Genomic DNA, 24,514 nt, shown 5'->3' with positions numbered 1-24,514 from the left:
GGGGCAGCCGAGAAGAAGAGGTGGCAGGCACGAGGAGAGGCAGCATCTAGAACAGTTGCCAAGTAGCACAGCAGTTGTCCCAGTAAAGAAAAGCACCACTTCAGACTGGCGAGGGCCCTCCCAGCACAGGGGTCACCCTTTTATTTTTGCCTGGAAATGCCCACCGAGGAGGAGCCACGAGGCACAGCCGAGAGGGAGGCTTTAGGCCTCTCCCCTTGCTAGAGGCTGCTGTGACAATCACATCAAGGACACCAGGGCCCTGTCTCCATAGGACTCGGCACGTGGACATCCCACCAGCTGCACCATAGGCAGGTGGCACGAGGGTTCACGGCAGCCAGGAGGGTACAGAGAGCCACGGGCCCCACCAGCCCAGCTCCCCTCCTGCCCCAAGGCAAAACTCTTAAGCAAATGAAGGAGTAGTCTCTTCCTAAGGCAGCTGGGCCTGTGGCAGGAAGGCAGGGCCCTGTTCCTGAAGACCCTCCGCCTCTGGTGGGCTCACTGGTCCCACCTGGGGAGCACCAGGGGCCTGCGCCGCCCGGGCCCCGCCTCTCACGGTGGCCCAGCCAGCCTCCAGCCTCCCCGCCCGGGTCCCGTTCTGCCTTTTGTAAAAGAGTCTCTCTAGCGAGTGGACGAGTGGACGGCAGACAGAGGTATATTTAGTGGCCTCGCCTGACACTCCCAAACCATCAACGGGGAGCTGCCGGGCCTCGCCCGACTGCCAGCCCCCCCCGCCCCCGCTGGTCCCGCGCTCCCGCCAGCCCCGCTCATCTGAGGGCTAAGCTGTAGACGTGGTAGATCTCGTCCGGGAGGTTCTCCTGCCGCTCCTGGGCCAGGAGGCTGAGGCCCGCGCGGCGGATGATCCTGTGCACCACCTCGAGGTCCCGGCACACGCTGCTGTCCACGTCGTCCAGGATCACGCCCTCCTGGGCCATGTTGTCTTTGATGACGATGATGCCGTTGGGCCGCAGGCCCCGCTTGCAGCGCCGCAGGAACTCGGCCAGGTGCTGGTCAGTCAGGTGGCCTGCGGGGGGCAGAGGCCGTCACCAGGGAAGGAGGCGGGCACGTCCGCGCCGCGTGTCTCTTTCGTCCACCCCTTACTGAGCACTTGCTCTGTGCTGCTGAACACGGGGCCCACTGGCCCAGAGCCCGGAGGGCTTCACCAAAGCCCATTTCAGCAGGAAACAGGCTCGGCAGTCACCTTCCCGGGGCAATCTGAGTATGCAGCTGGGATGTCGCCCTGCTCGGGGGACGTGCAGGCCCTGCTCAACACCTACACTCCATGCCACCCACCCGCCCCTCCCAGGCCTGGGTCAGGGGAGTGGACCAGAGTTCCTTCACTGCATTAAAACTCCAAACAGGCTTTTAGGGACCATAGCGTGTTCCCTGCAGCCCTGTGCCACCCACCCTGGTGGAGAAGAGCCCCCTGGGTGTGCTGTGGAGCTACGCGGGTGCAGAGGACAAGCTGGCAAAGCAGGGCTTCCTCAGTGTGAACAGCGGGGAGGCCGCCGAGGCTGCAACCTTCCCTCTTCCCAGCGCTCCCCTCTGCACCCTCTGAAAGCAGTACGTTCCTGGTCATTTAAGTTTCTTCAACAACAAACTGCCCCAAAGTGGGCTGCAGTAGGTATTGAGTTGAACCAAAACCTGGAAGCAGATGAACCTTCTAGGTGGAGTCCTGGGGACAGGGGAGGACTGAGGAAGCCCTGCCGGCCCGCCTGCCGCAGGAGCCCGGCTCCCAAGGCCCAGGGAGGCCCAGCCTCTGCACTGCAGACAAGCAGGGAGGCGGCGGAGGGGCCCGGACGCTCACCTATCACCCACTGGATCCAGATCACGTCGTAAGAGTGCGGCTCGGGGCTGAAGTCCTGGAGGCCGCAGCAGAAGTAGTTCCTCACTCTCTTGCCCTCCTCGCCCAGGTAGCTCTTCGCCTTGACCAGGAAGTCCTCCGTCACATCCACCATGTCCACCACGCCAAAGAGAGGCAAGAGCAGCCGCTTGGTGATCCTCCCGATGCCGGCTCCGCAGTCCAGGGCACACGAGGTCCCCGTCTTGTTGGGGCCTTCCTAAGGCAGAGAGGGCGGGCGGTGAGGAGGGCGAGAGAGCCTGAGGGACTCTCACTGCCAAGAGGCCGTAACTCATGAGCCCTGGAACTACTGAGATGAGCTGGGCACAGGCTGGCAGCTGGCACCTATGGTGGGGGGGTGCCAGTGGGTGTGAGCACAGCACATTCTTCTCCCAGGTCTCACATTTCTAGAGTGAAAAGCCCACCTCCCCTTAAAGGTGTGAACGTGAATAGGTGTGTTCATCTCCTCTTGGTCCTAAGACCTGTGAAAATGACCACGGAGAGAGAACAAAAAGAATCCAAGCAGGGAATGGATGGAAGACGGCCATCCGTGAACAGACGGGGAAGACGGGAAGCGGGCAGAGGAGAGACGCTGGGTGGAGCAAGGCCCAGCAGCAGCCTCAGCGCTTGCCAAGGGAGACCAGGAGGAGGTGCCAGCCTGGCACAGAGGAGGGTGGCAGGGGCGAGGGACTAGGAGCCTGTGTTGGGCAAAAGAGCCAACACCTGCAGCCCAAGTGCTTGCAAAGAGCAGGAGTGCAAAGGTTTTGCAAGAAGGTGGCTCTGGTTCTGGCTCCTGTCTGCATCCCTGAGCCCAAGCCTGCAAGCTGCCCCCACCCTGCAGCTCTCAGAGCCCTGGGCAGTGGACACCGACAGGGCACCAGAGACCCTGCAGTGCGAAGGTGGCGGCCCACGCAGACCAGGCGGTGCCGCCTGTGCCACACCCTCTCCTGTTGGAGAGCACACCAGACCTGCCTACCCTCAGAAACCTCTGCAGGAACTTCCGGGAGCTGTTGATGTCGATGCTGGAGATGTGGCCATACCCCCCGAGCATGCCGTCCACAGTGGGCGGGACCTCCTTCCAGTACGTCTCGGCCTTGGAATAGAATTGCTTCTCATCTTCAATCACCTCGCTCGTCATGCTGTCACCAGCCACGCCTATGCTCAGGCACCAAGCTCAGCAGGGCGCCTCCTGAATAGAAAAAGGGGTGAGGCAGCCAGGATGGAGGCCCCAGACTCCCGCCAGCTTCTGCTGGTCACATGGTCCCACCGGATGCAGAGGAATGGCCAGTGTCCCCAGTCTGCTCCTCCCCCTCAGATGGCAGTGCCTCCCATCTTGCATCTCGGTCTCTTTGCAGAGCTATATATGTGCTATATATATACAGTTTTGGCTGCCCTGCAGCACATGGAGTTCCCAGGCCATATGCTGGCAACAGACCAGAGCCGCAGTTGTGATGGAAGCCACAGCTGCGGCAATGCCAGATCCTTAACCCTCTGTGCCAGGCCAGGGATTGAACCTATGTCCCACTGCTTCCAAGACGCCGCCGATCCTGTGGGAACCCCAAAGCTATCTTTTTTTTTTTAACCCCCAACCATCCCCACGGCATATGGAAGTTCCCAGGCCAGGGACTAAATCCGAGGTGGCGCTGCGACCTCCACCACAGCTGCAGCACAGCCAGATCTTTAACCTACTGCAGCAGAGCAGGAACTCCTTGCAAAGCTGTCTTCACGTCAGAGTGGGAGACCCAGAGACCTGGCTTCTGGTTCTTTCCTTACTCTACAGGACACCCGACTTGGCGGCTTCCAACCCCAGGGTACAGAGAACCCCAGTCTGCACTTACAGCAAAGCCAAGCAAAGCAAGGAACCCCAGCTGCCTACTGCGGCCACTCCAGCAGATCCTGGCAGAGGCTGCCCAAGTCCGTTCCACCCCCCACACCTGTGAAAAGCTCACTTCGGCATCTAGTCCCTGTTCCCTGTGAGCTGGACTCTGCCAGGCACCATGCTGTGAACCACGGGGTCAGCCACAAGGACACAGGGGCACGTGTGAGGGCCGTGGAGGGTACAAGGTGCTGGCAGAGCCTGGGCGTCAGGGGGACACCCCGGGAAGTAGCCCAGCAGCTGACACGAAGGCCGAGGAAGTGTTTATTAAGCCATCAGGAAGAATGCTCCAGAAAGACAGGCACCTGCAGGGGCCTGGCCTGCAGGAAGCTGAGGCTCCTACAGGACATACTGCTGGCTCAGACTTCACACTAACAAGCAGCAAGCTTGAACTTCTCCAGGTTAAGCAGGGAGTAGCCAGAGATGTGTGCTTCTGGAAGGATGCGTGGGCAGCTGTGTGGGCTGCAGGGGAAAGATCGAGAGAAGACGCCCCGATAGGAGTGTGACAAAGCCATGTCTGGGCCCCGCCCGGCACAGAGGGTGGTTCGGTGATGCTGTTCCGGCCAGCTGGCCACTCCAGCCAGCAGGGGACATTAGATGCTATGTGTCCAGCAGCACCAGCATTCATCCACAGGCAGTCAGCACGCGCAGGGCTGTTCTGGCCGCCGTGAGGCCAGTCCAGAGAAAGCCCGGCCCCGGAGAGCTTAGGGTCCCGCTGGGAAGAAATGGAACCAATGAAAACACGAGGCAGAAACTAAAGTGCTACAGAAACTCAGGGGGTACAGGAGTCCTTTCTGAATGGGAGGCGGGGCAGCAGCCGAGAGAAGTCAATCCCGGAGCCAGGCCCTGGGGACAAGGACAGAGCAGAGGTGGCATGATATGCAGGCCACCAGAGGGCTGGGTCTGTGGGTCCGTCTGTCAACAACGGGAAACCCAGCAGCTGAGCATCTGGAGGGCAGGGGCTGTGGGGCCCCACCTGCCGCGCCAGTCCAAAGCACAGGGGTGGCCGCCATCACGCTCTGCCCACACGCACTGGGCACCGCTCCCTGGCCACTGGACCCTCGCAACGAACGAGTCGGGTAGCCCCCAGCCCCGGGTGGCCAAGGGAGCTGACGTGCAGTTGGCGTCCTACCCAAGGACAAAAGGCCCGTGCACCTGGCCGGCCCTGGGCCTTGTTCTCGTCAGGGTCTCAGCCTAAGTGTCACTTCCTGAAAGAGGCCTCCCTGACCGGCCTGGCTGAGGTGCTCCCCGCCAGCACCATAATCCAGTCCCTGCCGCTGCCGCCACGGTGTTTCTGTCTGAAACGACGCTGCTTATTTACTGTCTGGCCTCCCCCAGGATGGAAGCCCCAGAGGCAGGGCCCCTCTCACCACCGCGTCCCAGCACGGAGCCCACAGGAGTCCCTCGGCACAGGGACTCTGCCCCCCGGGGTCCGCCCTGCCCCCTTGCAGTGCTCCCCTGAAAGCCTGCGAAGTCCCTGGCCCCCGGGACAGTCCCCAAAACACTGAAAAAGCCCCGAGAGCGAGGAGTGCTTTTGGAGCTTCAAGAGAAGTCATCAGATAGAAAAGACTTTTGCCACCACGTCTGCTGCTAGCCTCCAACCCACGACTGTCCTCGGAGCTTGTCCTGGAAGAGAAGGAACCTTCCAGAAGCAGCAGGCCCACCCCAGCCAAACAACTCAGAAACGCTGCTCACAGACACAGATCCACTCCTGCCGCAGTCAGCCCGTTTCCAGGGAACCCAGGCAGCCGCTGCGGGCATCGGCAAGGGCCCAGCCAGGACACGGAGGGCAGAGGGCGAGAGCCTCCTCCTCAGCCCCGGGCCTAGCTCCTTCTGGGGACCCCCGCCTTCCCCGGGGACAAGGTCACACTGGCCTTCCGAGGGACAAAAGAGAGCCGACAGCACCCTCATGCCCTACCAGGGTGCTCCTTAGATCTGCGACTTTGCCACTGGTCCGACCCGCAGGAGAACCCGTCCGCTCTGCTCCAGCCCCTCTTGGGTGAGTTCAGACCACAGTGCTCACTTCCCGGCTGGGCTACGAGGCTTTGCGACCACAGCGAGGACAGCTCCAGTCCCTGCGCCCACCCGGGAGCCCTCCGGGGTAACAGCTGGGGGCCAAGGTGCTAAGCACCGTCGCCCGCCCTGGCTCGCAGCCCCGTCGCCGCACCAGGGTCCCAGCACCGGAAGCTATCTGCCCGCCTCCAGGGAGAGAGGGCAGCTGCTTATGACCGTGAATGCTTGCTTCAACCTAGAGGTACGGGACACGCAAAAGGATGCAGAGGCCGGGAATGCTGGCAGTGACAGAGTGGCCATCACTGTAGGCTCCCTGAGAACTGACGGAAAGGGGGCCACCAGCCTGAATGTCACCAAGCAACTTAACTGCGTTTGGGAGCTGGGTGGGGTCTGAAAGCCCCTCCTGTGACCAGGAAGGACCACACCAGAGCTCCCGCTCGGGCGTGCTCGGCCCTGTCACCGACTGCCCACCAGGCTTGACAAACTTCTGATTTGGTATCCCCATCTCTCTCCCCAGTGGGCCGGGAGCCCCTCCGAAAGCAGTGGCGACACCCGGAGATGAATCACTGGATTTCTCCCGCATCCCACGTAGCCTACGGGCATTCAACACAACGTTCCCTTCCAAGCGAGCAACAGACTAAACCTGGGGCCAGATACCAATGGGGCTGTACTGGGCCCGCCTGCCTGCCTCCCCCCGGAGGCAAGCGTTCTGAGGACAAGGACACGACCTCACACACCACAGTCTCACACCTGACACAAGAGGAGTGTCTACTAACCGGCTGCTGAATGAATCCAAGCAAGACCCGTGTACAGCTAGTCACCCCGCACTTTCCAGAAAATCCTACAGACAAAAACCTAGCCGTTTAAACCCAGTAACACTGAAGCCCCCTACTGACAATGTAACTTTTTGCTTTACCAAAATCATATTGTAAAATGATTCCCTTAAAGGTCAAGGTCCCCTGAATAATCTAATTTACAAGAATTCCGCTTACAGGAAGATTCTAGAACAAGCCAGGGGAGGCACATCTAGGCTGGGAAACGGCAAGTATAACTTTGACATTTGCTCTAACAGCTTAGATTCAGTAGTAAATGTGCCTCCTGGGGCCCTGTCTACACTGCGCCTCCTGGGGTCCAGACTTGGGTGGGCAGGCGGTCCGTAGGAGTCAGAGGGAACAGCGGGGTGTCAGTCAAACCACAGGAGGTCCTCCTTCACTCAGTCCAGGCCACATGGAGGAGCCGCGTGGCTGCAGGGATGGGGTAGGGGCCTGGGCACAGTCTGGCTTTGGGTGCATCTAGGCCGGCTTGCAGGAGAGAGACCCTCTGCTCACGGTGAACCTGCGCTCCGCAGCGAGGAGACTGCGCATCCTTCACGGCCACCTCCCCCTCCCCTCCAAGGTGTTCGGGGGACAGCCCGGCAGCCACACAGGATGCAAGGACGAGGCTCTGTGGGCTCATCCCATCCCCTGTTTACAGTCTCCACGAAAAAGCCTGGAAGCAACAGCAGGCAGGAGCCTGCCTGGAGTTACCGCTCCCCTCCTGCACCCTCCCGGACAGGGCCCGTCCCTGGATCTGTGCGGCCAGCAGTTGGACTTAGGAGAATGGCCGGGTGGTCTATGAAAAAAGGAGGGAGGGAGAGAGCAAGGAAGACCCCCCCCAAAAAACAGGGAGGTGGGGGTGTTTAAAAAACAAGGCTCTGGAGTTCCCATCGTGGATCAGCAGTAATGAACCCGACTAGTATCCATGAGGATGCGGGTTCGATCCCTGGCATCACTCAGTGGGATAAGGATCTGGCATTGCCGTGAACTGTGGTGTAGGTCACAGACGTGGCTCAGATCCCGAGTTGCTGTGGCTGTGATGTAGGCTGGCAGCTACACCCTCCGATTTGACCCTTAACTTCCATATGCCATGGGTGCAGCCCTAAAAAGACAAAAAAAAAAAAAAAAGGCTCTGATGGAATCGAACAAACCAGGTCTGAATCTTGGCTCTGCTTCTCATCAGCTGTGTAAGCTGAGATAAGACAACACCTTTGTTAAGTGTCTTTGGGGGGGGGCTGCACTGGTGGCTTACAAAAGTTCCCAGGCCAGGGATGGAAACTGCACCACAGCAGCAATGACACCAGATCCTTAACCCACTGAGCCACCAGGGAACTCCAGTGTCTCTATTTATAAAATGGGAATAGCATTACAGACTTTATAGGAAGGCTGTGATGATTAAATGCAGATACAAAAGCATAAAGGGATCCACGCACTGCTCGGCACATATTAATCTCACACTTAAAACTGTCAATTGAGATTCTCATCAATTCTCTTTGCCATGTGTGAAGATCTAAGAAGAAAATACACCGAAAGGCCCTCTAAACCTTAGAGAGTTGGCCAAACCTCCAGGATTATTACTGTTACACAGGGTGGTGAATCCAGTGGACTTGGCAGCTCAGCCAATCCACCTAAGCACAGAAACACTGCAGGTTTGGGAGACTCTATCTTTGTGACTCTGTGGCTTCTGGTCTCCACCAAAGCCAGCTACACATACCTCCAACCCTGCTGCCTCCCCTAGTTTACAGAGAAAAAACCCATTCCACTAATGGGGTGGGGCACACACACAGGAAACCAGACCAAGGAGACTTCTAACCCCGGTCAAGGCCCTGGTCCCCTCAGGGTTTCATCCCATCTCACTGAGCAGATTCTATACAACCAGACGCGAGCAGTACTGCCCAGCCCCACCCGCAGGACCTCGGACACTAGCTGTTTCTACCCCTTATTGTACAGACGGAGAGTCCACACAGTCGACGGGCAGCCAAGCCTGGGCCTTCTGATATGGCAGCCTCTCTGTCCACGGGCTGACCTTGGCTTCAAGGGCTCTTGGCGGCCGGCTGTCTTTCGAGCGGCGCCTATGCTGAGCCGTGACTGGGGTCGAGTCCAAAGTGAACTATGATAGCAACTCCCATGTGACGGGCACTAAGCTGTGCTCGGCTCGGAGCTGAGCAGTTTACTGAATCCTCGCGCCCACCCTCCCAGCGGGTGCTCGCCTTACCCCTCGGTTTCAGGAAAGTGCCCTCCTTACCCCCCGTTTCTCACAGGGGAAAGTGAGGCTCAGGGCGGGAAAGGGGCTTGGTGCGGCGGGGGCCGGCGTGGGGGAGTGTCCTGCCCAGGCTTCGGGGGGCCTCGGCCTTCCTCACTGCACACCCGGAGCCCAGACACCGCCTAGGAGCGCGCACGTGGGGCCCAGCCGGCTCGCGCCTGGGTCACGTGGCGAGCCGGGGACTCAGGGCGCCGAGGCAGTTGGGTGCCGGAGCCTCCCCTCTGCCGGCGGCCGCCGCTCCCGCTCCCCCTCGCGCTACTCACCCCGGGCGGGGGCTCCCGGGACCCGGGAGAAGAGGACGAGAAACAGGAAGGGAAGGAGGCGGCAGCAGGGGTGAGCACCCCAGAAGCCCACGGCCGGATCCGTCAGACTCGGGTCAGAAGCGACACCTCGCGGCGCGCACCGCCTTTGTCCGCTTACGTCACTTCCGGGTGTTGGGGCGGGGCCTCCGAGAGGCCCGCCCCACGATTGGCTTGCCCCGCCCCGTGTGATCCTACCCTCACTTGAGATTTGCCTCCTTAAAGAGCCGCAGCACCCACTCTGTTCCCGCTTCCATCTTGCGCACCAGCTCATTTGGTAGCAAGGCTGGACTTTTTTTTTTGGTCTTTTTAGGGCCGCACGTGCGGCATATGGAGGTTCCCAGGCTAGGGGTCTACTTGGAGCTCTAGCCTCTGGCCGATGCCACAGCCACGGCAAAGCGGGATCCAAGCCGCGTCTGCAACCTTCACCATAGCTCACCGCAACGCCGGATCCTTCACCCACTGAGCAAGGCCAGGGACCGAACCCGCAACCTCATGGTTCCTAGTCGGATTCCTTAACCACTGAGCCACGACAGGAACTCCATGGCTGGACTTTTAAAAAACCGAACGTTCTATGGGTTTTCCACTGGGTAAAAAGAGGGAGAAAAAGCCTTATTCAAGGCTTAATCCCCTTCTGCCAGATAGATGGAATAATTACTCACCTTCCAGGACTCTGAGGGTTAAATGTGTGGGATACCCTGTGTCAAGGGCTCACCTCTGTGCTTGGCGTGAAGTCTCAATAAATAGAAACTGATCCATAATTTTCATCATAATATTCATCTATGTCATAATATTCACAATATTCACCATAGTCTTTTTTTCCTAAACTGACATTTTATCTTAGATTTACAGTGCCTTCCTCTGGGTGTTGCACATAGGAGGTGCTGAAAGTATGCTTGCTCTAATGAAGTGAAAGGGTTGATGGGGGTACGGTACACTGAAAAGCCTCAACCTGGTTTTGAGTCCCCCACATCTGTCCGTGTTATTTGGCATCCTCTCTAGGGAACTCTGGATTTGATTTGGTTCCCTTGGCCTGGGCTCTTTCCCAAGCTTCATTTTCCATGTCTCTACGGCAAGTGGATAAATCTTAGATAATCTCAGTTGCTGGAGGTGTCTATAATCTTTTGGGGGCAGCTCTGAGCCCAGCTCTTTTAGGGGTGCCTTAAAACCCGCCCCTACCTTTCTCTCCTGTTGATGGAAAACTTCCTTCCCCACACCTGGACTCCAAGGCCTTTCCGGGTCTGGCCAGCCTGCTGACCTCAAAAAGCCTCTCGCAGAGTTCTCATCGTGGCTCAGGGGTTAATGAATCTGACTAGTATCCATGAGGATGCAGGTTCAATCCCTGGCCTCGCTCAGTGGGTTAAGGATCAGGCATTGCCATGAGCTGGGTGTAGGTCACAGACGTGGCTCGGATCCTGTGTTGCTGTGGCTGTGGTGTAGGCCAGCAGCTGTAACTCCGATTCGACCCCAAGCCTGGGAACCTCCATATGCTGTGGGTGCAGCTCTAAAAAGCAAAACCCCCCCCCAAAAAAAAAAGCCTCTTGCATCTCTGACTTCCCAAGCCTTACGCATATAGTTGCTCAATAAATGTTTGCAGCATATATGAGCTAGAATCTGGGCTTCTTATAAATCATCTAGGTAGTGTGGTATTCCTCACCTATTTTTTAAAAACTCACGTACCCTTAGAATGAATATGAAAATTTTTCAGAGTTCCCATCATGGCTTAGCAGAAACGAACCCAACTAGTATCCAAAAGGACGAGGGTTCAATCCCTGACCTCACTCAATGGGTTAAGGATCCAGTGTTGCCTTGAGCTGTGGTGTAGTTTGAAGATTCGGCTTGGATCCTGTGTTGCTGTGGCTGTGGTGCAGGCCGGCAGCTACAGCTCCGATTCGACCTCTAGCCTGGGAACCTCTGTACGCTGCAGGTGTGGCCCTAAAAAGAAAAGGAAAAAAGGAAGGAAGGAGGGAGGGAGGGAAGGAGGGAAGGAAGGAAGGAAGGAAGGAAGGAAGGAAGGAAGGAAGGAAAGAAAGAAAGAAAGAAAGAAAGAAAGAAAGAAAGAAAGAAAGAAAGAAAGAAAGAAAGAAAGGGAAATATCTCACCTTCCTTACTCTATATTCTAACGTCCCAAGGAGGCAGGCTCTTCCATCCCTGGATAAGGAAATGTTTACAGAAAACAAAATACATTGTCTGTGATGTTTCCTTCCAGGCAGACATCTTGTCATTTGAATTCCAAAGCCTTTTTTTTTTTTTTTTCATTTTCAAATTGCAAAATCATACCAGGCCAGTGAAATGACGTCCAAACCACCCTTGTCCCCCTACTCCAGTTTCACCATACCAGGTTCATCCCTGGCCCCTCCCAGCCAAGAGTCACAGGTGGGGCCCAGCAGTCCGTCTTACCATGGAGCCTGAGAAAGGAGAGGCTTATGCAGCATCACATAGCAAGTAGAAGCAGAGTGCAGTGTTTCTGTTGGGTGTTTTTTGTTTGTTTGTTTTTTGCCTTTTAGGGCCACTCCCATGGCATATGGAGGTTCCCAGGCTAGGAGTCAAATCAGAGCCACATATACAACCTATACCACAGCTCACTGCAATGCCAGATCCTTAACCCATGGAGCGAGGCCTAGGATTGAACCCACATCCTCATGGACAATGTGCTAAATTCTCAACCCCCTGAGTCGCAATGGGAACTCCTCAAAACTGGTTCTTTTAGTTTCCGGAGGCCCACTGCATTCTTACTCCCCAAACTTCCAGTGGATGTTTCATTTCCAGAGCCACCCTACCCAAACATGACCCATCTGAGCCTCCTGGATCCAGAGGGGATAGTGGAGCCCTGGGCTCTTCATCCTTGGCTTGGGCCTGGCTGCCTCGGCCAGGAGTCTCACAGCCCCTTATGACAGCAGCCTTGGCATCCTGAGCACAGCAGCCCCGCCCTCTGCCCCCAGCCTCAGTGGCCATTTGGCCTTGGGGCGGACCACAGTGACCCTGAAGAGGCCATGGAGGCAGCCTGGAGGGGCCAACAGAGGAACCAGGCCAGGAAAATGGGCTCTCCCAAGGACCAGCCCACCTGTTAGGGGGCTCTAATTTCAGGGGACTGTCCCTGGCCCCTCCCCAAAGCCCCACTAGGGTGAGTATGACACAAGGAACCAGCTCAGAGCTGACCCTCTGGGGATGTGGTGTGGTGGGGGGAAGCAGGTTCTGAGACCCCAGTGTCAGATGCTGGGGCCAGGGTCTGGGGCTCTGTCTCCCAAAAGAGGAGCTTGTCCAAAAAATGTGTCTTGGTTCCACCCCAGACCTGGTGAGTCAGAAGCTGGGGCATCTGTATTTTCAACAAGCTCCCATCCAAGGCGCTCTGGGGCTCCAGCGGGACTGGGCAGCTGCAGGGCAGGTCACCCTTTCAAGCTGGTTCCAGGTTTCCCAGTTCCCAAGGGAGCACTAATAACAGTAACAGCAGGTTGAACTTTGCAAGTGCTAAGCGCTCTCTACCACGTGGTGCTGTTTCAGGCACAAAGATTCAGGCTCTGGTTATCTATCCCCATTCCACAGATGAGAGCACTGAGAGAAGCTTAATTAATTGGCTTGCCCGAGGGTACAGCTGATAAGTAGAGAAACGCAGACAAATAACAATAACAATTTTTAAATAATAATAATGATGATGATGACGGTAGCTAGTCTTTGCTGAGCAGTACAACGTGCCTGGCGCTGTTCTAAGCCATTTACACGTGCTCGCTCATTTCAACGTCACAGCAACTCAAAAAGGTGGGTCCTCTCACCGTCACCGTTTTTTCAGGTGAGGAAACAGAGGATCGGGGTGCTGTAGCCTGAAGCCACTTATTGTCTGGCGAGCCAGCGGTGGTCCCCCCCAAGCCACACTGCCCCGCCCTGGGCGCTATGGCCTGCGGGCTGGTCTATGCCCTCCTCTCCACTTCACACGGCACCTCTCGTCCCCACTGGCGTGAGGATGCCCTGAGTTGAGCGCAGGGCCAGACATGCCCCGGCGGCACCCCAGTTCCTGGGCCCAGCAGGTGGCGCCCGAGGGGCTCCCCGGCGGCGGCGATCGCACAAGGAGAGACCCGCTGCTGCCCGCGCTGCTTCTGCCTGAGCTCCGAGCAGCGTCTCGCGCGGGGGCTTCGGGGAGCACGAGGGCTTCGGAGGGCGGCGCCGAGTGGTGGCAGGACCTGGGGTGTGATTCCTCGCACTCAGATCCCGCTGTGGGCGCCAGGCGCCGCCGGCTACACCTGCCTGTCCTGCCCACCGTGGCCCAGAGGGCGGCGCGCACCCGGACGGGGCTGAGGTCGCTGCTGCTGCCGCCCCTGCTCTTGGCCGGCGAGCCCCGGGAACCCGCGACCCGGCGCTCTGCGCCTGGACCGTGGGAGGACCCCCTCGGGGGCTCGGCCAGTGAGACCCCCGACTCCTTGGGCTCCCGGCTAAGGGGCGGGTTCCGGCAGTTCCTGCACCAGCTCCGGGCGGAGTATGCCTGTGCTGAGCAGCCGCAGCCACTGAGTGAGGCCCCTACGGGCCCCCAGGGGGCGGGGCGAGGGCGGGGCCGAGTCACTTCCGGCGGGGGTGGTCCCAGCACATGGACTAGAAGGATGCTAGCGTGAGTAAAGTTCGCCTGGCAGAGTCCTGGCAACCACTCCTCAAGGGCGAAGCTGCCGTTGCCCCTAGTGTACAGATGGGTAAACTGAGGCCCAAGGTCATACAACCAGGAAGAGCCTAGTAAGGACTGTCCCCAAGCGAAGGCTCATGATTTCCACCTCCTCCTGGCTCCCAGCATCCTCAGCATCGCAACATCAAAGGGGTGTGTCAGAGCATTCCGGAAGGTCTCAGGGTGCCAGCTACTCCTTCCTCCCAGACCTGCGGTAAGTCAGTGATCTGCTGGTGGGCACGGGCTGTTACCGATGCTCCGACAGTGGGGGGACCCTGACCACTCATGCCAGGTGTGGCCTATTTGTCTTCAAGGGGCCAGCCCTCATACTTCAAGAATAGTCTTAAGAAGATTTTGCTCCATCAGATACCTGCCCTGGGGCCCTTCAGCAGAGGTCATTCACAATTCTCCTCTGTCAAGAAGGCCAACCAGTGAGTTATGGGAGAAGGGGGGAGAAGGGAGCGGCGGGGGTGGGGGTGGGGGCTGCGTGGGGGGAGGGGAAGCATCCCTTCCCTTCTTTTCTTTCCTCTGTCTCTCACCCATGAGTTTACCCAGCTGTCCACCTATTCATCCACCTGTGTCCATCCATGAAACAGATCTTCTCCCAACCTGTTCAAGGATTATCCATCGACATCTATGAATCCATCCACCCATGAATTAGGTCTCCTCCCAACACATTCACGATTCATCTATGAGTCCATTTGTATATTCATCCCCCCATTCCCCCATCCACCTTTGCATACCTTTTCTTTGTGAACCAGGTCTTTGGCACCTATTCAGGAACCTCTCCATCCATCCATCTACCCATGAATGAGGTCTCTTGTCCATCCATCCATCCATCCATCCATCCATCCATCTAGCTGTTCACAAACTCCCACAGTTCTGTCTCTCTATCCATGAATCCAATGATCAACCCATCCACTTGTAAATCCATCTAGTCGTGAAGCCCTCTGTAAGTCTACGCTCCCTCTACCTAATCATTCACCCGCTACAGGCACATATCTATCCATCCTAAGATCCAGTCCATCTATTAAGGCCTTTTCATTAATTCACCCATCAATCCATCCACCCTCTACCATGCTTCCATCCTTTTCCCCATCCCAACATTCACTCATCCATTTCTTCCTCTTTCGTTAGCTTTTATTATATGTCAAATATTGGGAGAAATAAAATAAAGAATGAAGGTAGAAAGGGCCTGGGCATTAAGGCTCCCCCTGGGCCCAGATGCTGAAGCTCTAACGGAGCAGGGAAAGAACCCAGAAAAAATTCCTCCAGCCAAAACAGGCTTGAACATGGGGGCAGGGCGAGTAGATACGCGCCCACGGGTTTAAGGACCAGGGAGAGTAACTCGTGACAGACCGGCCATTCCTCCTTATCCTGGACCCATCGCAGACAGTACTAGTTGCTCCCAGCAATTTCCCCTCTCTGAGCCTCAGAACCCTTCCTGACACAGTTCTCCAGCCAGACTCCACTGACGGATTAGAGTCAGTGATTTGCCCACCTAGGAACTTTAAGGCTCTCAGACCAAATAAGCATACTACTCCTCATGAGCTGTAATAATGAACGCATGGAACTCATTATCTCAAATGGAAGCCACGGCAGTGATGAACGCTTTCAGTGCTTTACGTTTAGGAGCTAATTCCTGAGCACCTTACAGTGTGTGGGATTCCAGGGTGGGCCCTGCTGGGGACCCCAGGCTGCATTAGAATAGGCTCCAGCAGCCTTAGAGAGGAGAAGCTGAGATTTCAGGCCAGTGGGCAGAGCTGGAGCGAGCCTTTGTCTGGTCCCGAGGCCAGTGCCACTCAGGCCTGTGCTGAGCAGACACCTGTTGGGTACCCAGGTCTCCGGGCCTGTAGCCAACCCCATCTTGGCCATCTCCTGGCTGCCTGGCTCTTTAGTGGGCTTATGAAAAGGGACCCTTCTGTGTCCACGTGGCTATAAAGATGTGGTTGGATAAATGGAGGCAGACATATTGGTATGCATGAACTTAAGATTGAACTAGGCATTTCCTCTTTTTTTTGGCTTTTTAGGGCCCTACCTTCAGCATATGGCAGTTCCCAGGCTAGGGGTCTAATCAGAGCTACAGCCAGCTGTCTGCCTACACCACAGCCACAGCCACGCGGGATCCGAGCCACGTCTGTGACCTACACCCCAGCTCAGGGCAATGCCAGATCCTTAACCCACTGAGCGAGGCCAGGAATCGAGCCTGCATCCTCATGGGCACTGTGCCAGGTTCTTAACCCACTGAGTCATAATGGAAACTCCTGAATATGGCATTTCTGAATAACAGAGCAGCCATGGATGGATCAAGCTGGCCCTCTTGCAGCCTTGCCTTGGTGGCTGAAATTTGTAACATAGCAATGAGTGTAACAATAACAGATGCCCTTTACTGAGCACAGGCCCCTTGACAGGCCCTGTACCAGTGCCTCACATTAATCGTTTAATACTCACCAAACTCTCATAAGGGTCCTATTATCACGCCTCCAATGCACAGGACATAATTTAAAAGGGAAAACCCTAAAACGGAGACTTGAGGGTGCTTCCTTCCCAGCTGGGAAGGGGGATAACTGAAGTTGACGATGATAAGAACAATTTCAGAGTTCCCATCAGGAAATGAATCCGACTAGGAACCATGAGGTTGCGGGTTCGATTCCTGGCCTCACTCAGTGGGCTAAGGATCCAGCATTGCCGTGAGCTGTGCCATAAGTTGCAGACGTGGCAGAGATGCTGCATTGCTGGGGCTGTAGTGTAGGCTGGCAGCTGTAGCTCTGATTGGATCCCTAGCCTGGGAACCTCCATGTGCCATGGATGCAGCCCTAAAAAACAAAACAAAACAAAAAAAACTTTGGTGCAAAGTTCTTGGCGCAGCAGGTTAAGGATCTGGCGCTGTCATTGCGGTGGCTCAGGTTTGATCCCTGCCCCAGGAATTTCCACATGTCGCAGGTGCAGCTCCCAAAACCAAACCAAAAATCTGTGCCTCAGTTTTCTCATCTGTAAAATGGGAATGAGAATCATGTTTCATAGGGTTTGTGTGGGTTGGGTGGGCTGGCGTGTTGCCCGGTGGGCAGGAAGAGCTCAGCAAAGGCCAGCTGTGGTTGTCAGGATCCCACAGCCAGCTCTGGTCTGGGGGATGTGTGCTCTTGGGGGGTGGCCTGGGGAGCCTGGGGGCTCAGGCTCTGGCCCTCCCCTGCCCCTCTCACCTGTCTCAGCAGGCCCCACGCTACACAGGCCCCCAAGCTCAAGGCCGTGCTCACCCACAACTCCTCGGGGGAAGGTTCTGGGCACCGCAGGCGGTGCTGCCCTTTCCGAGTGCGGTTCGCGGACGAGACGCTCCGGGACACAGCGCTGCGCTACTGGGAGCGCAGCTGTGCAGGTGAGCAGACAAGCGTGAGGATCGAGAATGTTCCAAAGCAGAGGCTGTGGACCTGGGTCCTGGGAGCTGGGGGCCGGCCTGCAAAGGCCAAGAGGCCCTGACTCTGTAGAGCAGGCTCTGGAACTGGCCTCCAGGCTGCGAGGGGTGACCTTCAAGGCCCAAGTAGAGGGTCTGAGGTCCAGCAGCAGAGGTGTCCCCAGGCAGATGGCGCCCGAAAGCAGCTGCAGTTGTGGCCCAGGCAACAGTGGCTGCCCAGGCCTGGCTACCATGGAAGGGTCTCTGGCTGCCAAGGGGTCCCACACACCACAGCTGCCCACCCTGGAACCAGCACCCACAGCAACCCACGTCTGGCCCCACCTACGGAGAAGCATCTTTTCCCCACCCATGGAGGCAGGTCTCAGGGGCCTGGCTGAGGAGCTGTCCCGAAAGTTCCAGAAGACCACGCCTCTAGGGAAGGCCAGCACCGCCTGGTCTGGCAAAGAAGCTGGGAACCAACCATTAGACCCAGGTTCCCAGGGCGGAACTTTGCTTTCGGTTCTTCGGGGTCAGATGTGCGAGGGTCCGTTTTGGCCCAGTTTCCAGTGTTTTCTGAAGTGGGTGGCAGGTGGCAGTGAGGAAGAGTACGGGTCCTTGCTCTGGTGTGACCTTTACCAAGGCCCCCTTTTGCCATCTGCCTGGGCCCTTCTCTTCTCAGGGTCCAGCCTTCCAGTGGCCTCATCTATTTATTAAGCACCAACTGTGTGCACTCTCAGGGAACGGCTGCCCCAAAGCCGCGCTGGGGGAAAGCCCTCAAAATCCAGGACCTTGGCCCATTCAGGAGGAGCCCAATCCTGCCCCCATAGGGCCACAGGAATTGGAGGTGGGAGCGCAACTTGGCCCGACGTGACTTCCGCTTGTGCCATGGGAAGAAGCCAAGGGCCGGAGAGCAGATGACACAGCAGCCAAGAAGGAAAACCCAAGTACCCCTGGGTCTCCCTGGGAATCGAAGGAAAGGGGGTACCCTCAGAAAACAGCTTCTTGGAGTTTCCGTCACGGCGTAGTGGAAACGAATCCGACTAGGAACCATGAGGTTGCGGGTTCGATCCCTAGCCTCGCTCAGTGGGTTTAGGATCCGGCGTTGTGCGCTCTGGTGTAGGTCGCAGACACGGCTCGGATCCCGTGTTGCTGTGGCTCTGGCATAGGCCGGCAGCTGTAGCTCCGATTGGACCCATAGCCTGGGAACCTCCATATGCTGCGGTGCAGCCCTAAAAAAAAAAAAAAGAAAAAGAAAAGAAAAAGACTTCTTGGAAACAGCAGTTGGCACCGGCATGGGAGACACTTCCTGGTCATCCACTGGACACAGGGGCTGCGGTCATGCCCCACCCCACCCCACCCTGGGCATCAGAGTGGGGCTCGGCCAGCTGCTTCCCAGCCCTTTCCACCCTGGGGGATTCGGGGTTCCTGACCAGCTGGAGGGGCAGCTGTTGGACTGCAAAGACTCCCCAGCCCTGGAGGATTCTCAGCATCATCTCGGATTTCCACGGTGGGGTGACTGGTCTTCCCACCATGGGAAAGGGGGCCCATTTGGAGCTGGAGCAGGAGTGGTTGTGAGGGCACAGCTTGGATAATAAAGACCAAAACAAGAGTTCCCGGAGTTCCCGTCATGGCGCAGTGGTTAACGAATCCGACTAGGAACCATGAGGTTGCGGGTTCGGTCCCTGCCCTTGCTCAGTGGGTTGACGATCCGGCATTGCCGTGAGCTGTGGTGTAGGTTGCAGACGCGGCTCGGATCCCGAGTTGCTGTGGCTCTGGCGTAGGCCGGTGGCTACAGCTCCAATTCAACCCCTAGCCTGGGAACCTCCATATGCCGCGGGAGCGGCCCAAGAAATAGCAACAACAACAACAATAACAACAAAAAAAAAAGACCAAAAAAAACCCAAAAAAAAACCAAACAAGAGTTCCCATTGTGGCTCAGCAGGTTAAGTACCCAAATAGTATCCATGAGGATGCGGGTTCGATCCCTGACCTCGCTCAGTGGGTTAAGGATCTGGTGCTGCCATGAGCTGTGGTGTATGTCACAGATGCAGCCCGGATCCTGCATTGCTGTGGCTGTGGTGTAGGCCGGCAGCTGCAGCTCGGACTGGACCCCTAGCCCAGGAATTTCCATATGCCGCAGGTGCTGCCTTAAAAAGAAAAAAAATTTTTTTTAATAAAAAATAATACCAAAAAAAAAAAAAATGGAGTTCCCGTCGTGGCACAGTGGTTAACAAATCCAACTAGGAACCATGAGGTTGCGGTTCAATCCCTGGCCTTGCTCAGTGGGTTAGGGATCCGGCATTGCCATGAGCTGTGGGGTAGGTTGCAGACGTGGCTCAGATCCCGCGTTGCTGTGGCTGTGGTGTAGGCCGGTGGCTACAGCTCTGATTGGACCCCTGGCCTGGGAACCTCCGTATGCCGCGGGAAGCGGCCCTAGAAAAGGCAAAAAGACAAAATAAATAAATAAATAAAAATAAAAAATAAATAAAGGCAAAAACAGTCAAGCAAAATAGTTTTAAAACCCAAGCCTTCTTTCTCTGGAGGCAGCCAGAAGGCGCTGGGGAGCCTTGGGTTGCCATGGAGATCAGGCTCTGCCCGGTCTTGCCAGCCAGAGGGAGGAGGGAGCGGGGAGCGGGTGGTACAGGCGCCCCCGCCTGGGTTGAGGTCTGACCTGTGCCCTCTCTCTTTCAGTCCGGCAGGGCATCCCCGGGAACAGGCCAGCCGGCCGGTCAGCAGCATCGGAGCGGGTGTTTGGCAGTGTCGGGCGATGGCTGGAGAGTTTGCCCAAAGCCCTGTACGCCAAGGCCAAGGGGAGAGCATGGCCAGCTCATTCGGCTGGGACTTGCCTGGCCTGTGAAGCTTGCGGGGAGGGGTCGGGATTGACATGTCTGCTCACCCTGTGAGCCTCCCTGTCCCCCAGTGTTTGCGCCCTCTAGGGCCCCGCTGGCCAGGGTGGACCTGGGACCCAGGGTCCTCGAAGCTCATGGGCTCCTGTCCCCCTCAGGTCCACCCTGGAGCCAAAGGACCACCTCTCTGAGGACACCTGCACGAACAGCCACCTGCCCTTCATCCCCAGGGCCACTGCCCAGAGACAGCGGGGAGACCTCAAAACCTTCCTGGAGCAGATGGAGAAATCACCCTTTTCCTGGACCCAGAAGCTGGTGAGCAACTGCTGGCAGCCAGCCACCTGGAGCCCCTGCCTGGGCTGGGGGTGCTCAGTGGGGTGGCTGGGGCTCTGAGTAAAGCCCCAGTGTGTGGTCGGCTAAGGGGTAGGCCCTCGGGCTGGGCTGCCTGGGTTCAGATCCCAGCTCCTCATTGCCAGTGGTGGGGGTCTCTTTGCCCGTCAGTTTTTACATCTGTAAAATGGGGCTGATTGAGGTCCTTACCCCCTGGAGCTGCAGTGTAGAACCCCCCCTGGGCCCAGGGAACCCCAGATCCTGACCAGAGGCCCCCCAAACCCCCAGCTGGTCCTCCTTCTGGCTCTAGGAGTCCTTCCTGCCCAGCTTGGTCTTGCACACGGTCCTGAAACGAGGCCGCCCGAAGGGGTACCAGCTCCTCCTGCCTTCCGCATCACGCCGCACTCGGAGGTGAATGGCTGCTGGGCCCAAGCCCAGGCATGGCCATGGGCGGGGGTGAGGAGAGGCCTTCCCTGACCCACAAATAAACGCACATCCCAGGTGGCTGGGACCTGCTGCCAGGTCTCCCCCTACAAGCCTGTCCAGGTGCTTGGTTTCTGGTCTTCAGGGGTCCTGGACCCCAGGGGGAGGGAAGGGGCAGAGTCACAGCTGAGATGAAGCTGAGGGGTGGAGGCAAGGCGTCTTCAAGGGTCAGGCTTGTTCCAGTGAGCCCCTCTTCTGGGAGGTGGGAGACCCTGCCACCCACCTCATACCTGGGACCAAGCCTCTGTCACCCTAGATCAGCCCGAACCTGAAGCAGGCACCGACCTGGCCTGACTCCTCCACCCCAGCCACCATCTTTGACTAGAACCAAAGGCTGCTTGCTGACTACCCCGTGGGGTGAGAGCATCCAGATTCTGACCCAAGGGACAAACATTTGTCTCACGTTCCCCAGGCCAGGTTCTCACCATCTGGTCTGGAGGGCAAGCATCTGGGTAGGCGAGTGCCAGATGTTTCTCTTCTATGTGGGGCAGAGGATGGGGGAGTGCTGTGAGGCAGGCAATGTCTAAGAGTCCTATCAGGAGGTGACCAAAGACAAGGAACTGCCTGGGGTTTATCTGACCGCTGCACGGACCCAGCAGTGCTGCCCCCATTCGCCTGTCTGCCGGGTTTGAACCTGCCACGCACCCGCATTCCAACTGCTGGGCAAAGCTTGACGGCCCCCGCCTCTCTTCTCAGCAGCTCTTTGGCTCCAACCCCTCGCCCAGCCCAGGATCGAGGTCTTTATCGCCACCTCCTGGGCAGTGAGGAAACAACCACGGAATCCACATCCAGACAAGGCCCTGAATAGGAAAGGGTGGGATTTGGGCTGGATGGGCCCAGGGGATGTTAGGGCCAGAACAGGTTGTGGATGGGGGAGGCCTGTTTTGAAGGGGTTCCATGGCTCCAAAACAAAGGCTAAAGATCTGCAAACCCTGGGGCAGTGCTACCACACCCCTTCACTGAGGACTGGAGTGGGATTTCAATCCCCTGACTTCCGCGATGCTCCCCGCCGCTCCCGCCCGGTATTTCTATTTCTTAGAGAGCCCGCGGGTACCAGAGGAGGCCTGATTCTACTGCATCTCCTCCCCGTGGCTTTGCACAGCGCCCCCCTCGCCCTCTCTGAGCCTCAGTTTCCCCTGCAGGGCCGCGGGGGACCCCAAGCCGGCCACCGGCTGCAGCGCCGCGCCGCGCCCACGCGGGGGCAGTGTTGGCCTGGCTTTGACGCCGCTCCGCGCGGCCGAAACTTCTCAGCCTCTTGCTAAAGGGTCGGAAACTTTTCCCCTCTCGCTGCGCCGGTGTCTCCCGTCCCGCGCCGCGCCGCCTCCTTCCACCTGCCCGAGTTCAAGGCCGGGCCTCGGGAGTTGGGAGGAGGGGCTCCCCCGACCCCCAGATTCCCTTTCTCGCTTTTTGTTAAACCAAAAAACTGCTCAACTTGCAACAGTGCCGTCGGCCTCGAGCACTGGAAATTGAGGCCCGCGTGCGACGCGCAGGGGCGGCGGGGTGGGTTGGGTGCCTGGGGTGCCGAGTTCGGGTCCCTAAGATGGGACCTGCCGGGAGGGGTGGAGCTGGGCACTCGGCCGGCGGCCACATGGGGTTCCGCAGCCCGGCTTCTCGGGGACCCCTCCCCTCCCGCTCCCCCCACCGCCCTCCCAGCTTCATTTCTTCCTTCTCGCTCCCGGTTCTCCTCCCCTCTCTTCCTTCCGCTCCCTCTTTCCCTCCTCGACAAACATGGCTTCTGTGTCAAGAGGACCTTGAGAGGCAGCTTCGAGCCTCACCTCCCACCACTCCCAACAGAATCGGGGACACGAAGGGGCAGCCGCGGACCGCGCCCCGGAGACGCGCCCCGCGCGGGCGCGCGCACCCCCCGCCCCCCCACGACACACACACACACACACACACACACGACACAGACATCAGAGAAACACGCAACACACATATATGAACACACGGCGTAAGGATGCTCCACAGACACACGCCCCACAAAGACATGTCCCCGGGTACCACCCGCCACACACACAGCACTTAGAAACATCGTATACTCACAGAGGACCCCCACGCACACCCTCCCGCTGTTAGGGTCTCCTAGCGACCCCAGCCCCCACATTCCCAGGTCCACTTGTTAACTTCGAGGCCACACATGCAGCCCCCTCCCCCGCCCTCTGCAGACCTTTCCAACACGCCCCTGCTGCTCCTCTGCAGGCAGAGTTTGCACTTGAACGTGGGGTGACTAAGAAGGGGGGGGCGAGAGGAGTGCTGCAGGGAAGGGATGGACCCTCCCCGGGGTCCCTGGCAGGGTCCTTTTCTCTGGTACATTTCCACTCGGGGCTGGCAGGTGGCCAGTCCTTCCTGGGCTCCAGGGAGAAGCCTGGCTGGAAGGTGGGGGAAGCAGCCGTGGCTGGAGCTGGTGCCAACCTCAGATCCCCCTGAATCTCAGGGAGGGGGGAAAGGCAGGTGTACCCCCCCCCCCCACACACACACACACACTGGTTGCTCTCTGCCAGTTCCTGTCTGCCCTTCTCACTCTGGGCAATAGCTCCCCTGCTATTGCACCCCGCACCCCTGCCCAGGGCTGTGGGTGGACTTGCGCCAAACCAGGGTGGGAGCAGGGTCTAGTTTTGGGGGTGGGGAGAGGGAGGAGTAACTCCCAACCCAGGGCAGAAGCAAGCAGTGGGAGAGGCAGGAAAATCACTGCTCCTTCCCCTGGGCAGTCTGGCCTCTCCACCCCCTGCAAGGGCCTCTTCCTCCCCCTCCCCCAGATAAGGAAACTGAGGCCCAGAGAAGACTGGGGGTCTTGCCCAGGATCGGCCAAGGGCAGGAGCTGGGACCAGGTCCACACGTGTCCTCTGCCAGGGCCCAGCCTTCAGCCGCACGTCCCCGTGTTGTCTCATCCAGACGAGGAAACCGAGGTCCAAAGAAGCTCAGCTCTTTCTCAAGGTCGCTTGGTTCTTAAGTGTTGGAGTCAGGATTCAAGTTCAGCCGGAAGAGCCGCCAGCAGACCACCGTGCGGCTCCCTCTCCACGGGGCAAGCAGGGTGGTCTGGAGGACCCTTCCTGCCAGGGGTCCATCTTCCAGCACAGGGGGCACCGCAGAGGCAGGGAGAGCGGGCAAGGGCAGGGAGGAGAGAGGTGTTTCAGAAAGTGGCCTCTAGGGAGGATGCGGAGCCTGGCGGGTGAGAGGGCGGGAGCAAAGGATCCTGGGAGCCCGAAGCCTGGGAATCCCTCAGAGGGCGGGCTGGGCCCCCGGGGGAGTGGGAAAGATCCAGACTCCAGGCAGGGACCTGGTTCCTGGAGACGTGGCACCACTTCCATGCTGCAGGTAGGTGGAGCACCTACTGTGGGTCCCCCCACCACGCTGGGGCCCTGGGCACACAGTGGGCACCAGAATAAGCAGCCCTGCCCTCAGGAGGCCACAGTCTGGTGAGGGACATGGACTCAAACGGGCAATTCCAGGGCGCAGGGACAGGTGCTGTGATGGGATGTCCAGGGCTTTGGGGGCACAGGGCAGCGGGGGGTGGAGGGGCGCTGGTGACAGTGAGATGGGGAAAAGGTCAGACCTGGACCACACACTCACATACTCACACACACACCCTCCACCCCAGCACCCCCCCCGGGGGGTGCTGCCCACTGCTATTTCCAGACCCTCTGCCTCTGCCATTTATCGAATCGCCCCCACCACATCTTCCCCTTTCCTGACGTTTCTGCCTCTTGGTGTCCTGTTGT

The 24,514-nt window shown here is 58.1% G+C and overlaps 2 protein-coding genes across 4 annotated transcripts; one reads left to right on the top strand and one right to left on the bottom strand.

Moving 5' to 3' along the window:
- Positions 1-103: 103 nt before the first annotated feature.
- NTMT1 (N-terminal Xaa-Pro-Lys N-methyltransferase 1) lies at positions 104-9,232 on the bottom strand. 3 transcript variants are annotated; one of them, XM_047768650.1, is made up of 4 exons: positions 9,068-9,232; positions 2,814-3,026; positions 1,805-2,057; positions 104-1,021 (listed from the first exon to the last, which is right to left on the bottom strand). In XM_047768650.1, exons 2-4 carry the CDS (start codon positions 2,973-2,975, stop codon positions 765-767), a joined length of 672 nt encoding a protein of 223 aa, XP_047624606.1. In that variant the 5' UTR covers positions 2,976-3,026; positions 9,068-9,232; the 3' UTR covers positions 104-764. The 3 variants fall into 3 exon arrangements, with proteins under 3 accessions (XP_047624606.1, XP_047624607.1, XP_047624609.1); XM_047768651.1 differs by lacking the exon at positions 9,068-9,232 and adding an exon at positions 8,757-9,002; XM_047768653.1 differs by lacking the exon at positions 2,814-3,026.
- Positions 9,233-13,089: 3,857 nt separating this feature from the next.
- C2H9orf50 (chromosome 2 C9orf50 homolog) lies at positions 13,090-20,855 on the top strand. Its single transcript, XM_047769297.1, has 7 exons — positions 13,090-13,603; positions 13,875-13,962; positions 14,063-14,179; positions 16,961-17,121; positions 19,828-19,930; positions 20,141-20,297; positions 20,623-20,855. The coding sequence occupies exons 1-7, from the start codon at positions 13,090-13,092 to the stop codon at positions 20,725-20,727; spliced, it is 1,245 nt and encodes a 414-aa protein (XP_047625253.1). The 3' UTR covers positions 20,728-20,855.
- Positions 20,856-24,514: the final 3,659 nt, after the last annotated feature.

The sequence above is a fragment of the Phacochoerus africanus genome, chromosome 2, assembly GCF_016906955.1.
Source record: "Phacochoerus africanus isolate WHEZ1 chromosome 2, ROS_Pafr_v1, whole genome shotgun sequence".
Lineage (NCBI taxonomy): Eukaryota > Metazoa > Chordata > Mammalia > Artiodactyla > Suidae > Phacochoerus > Phacochoerus africanus.
This window is presented reverse-complemented; position numbering and strand designations above follow the sequence as displayed.

Bases quoted from the DNA above. Each gene is read 5' to 3' on its own strand.
- NTMT1 (XM_047768650.1), bottom strand. From the start codon at position 2,975: ATGACGAGCGAGGTGATTGAAGATGAGAAGCAATTCTATTCCAAGGCC. The intron at 2,058-2,813 runs GTAGGCAGGTCT...TCTCTGCCTTAG, and splicing joins TCCTGCAGAGGTTTCTGAGG to GAAGGCCCCAACAAGACGGG. The intron at 1,022-1,804 runs GTGAGCGTCCGG...TGCCCCCCGCAG, and splicing joins CTGGATCCAGTGGGTGATAG to GCCACCTGACTGACCAGCAC.
- C2H9orf50 (XM_047769297.1), top strand. From the start codon at position 13,090: ATGCCCCGGCGGCACCCCAGTTCCTGGGCCCAGCAGGTGGCGCCCGAG. The intron at 13,963-14,062 runs GTAAGTCAGTGA...TTTGTCTTCAAG, and splicing joins TCCTTCCTCCCAGACCTGCG to GGGCCAGCCCTCATACTTCA. The intron at 19,931-20,140 runs GTACGCCAAGGC...TGTCCCCCTCAG, and splicing joins GAGAGTTTGCCCAAAGCCCT to GTCCACCCTGGAGCCAAAGG.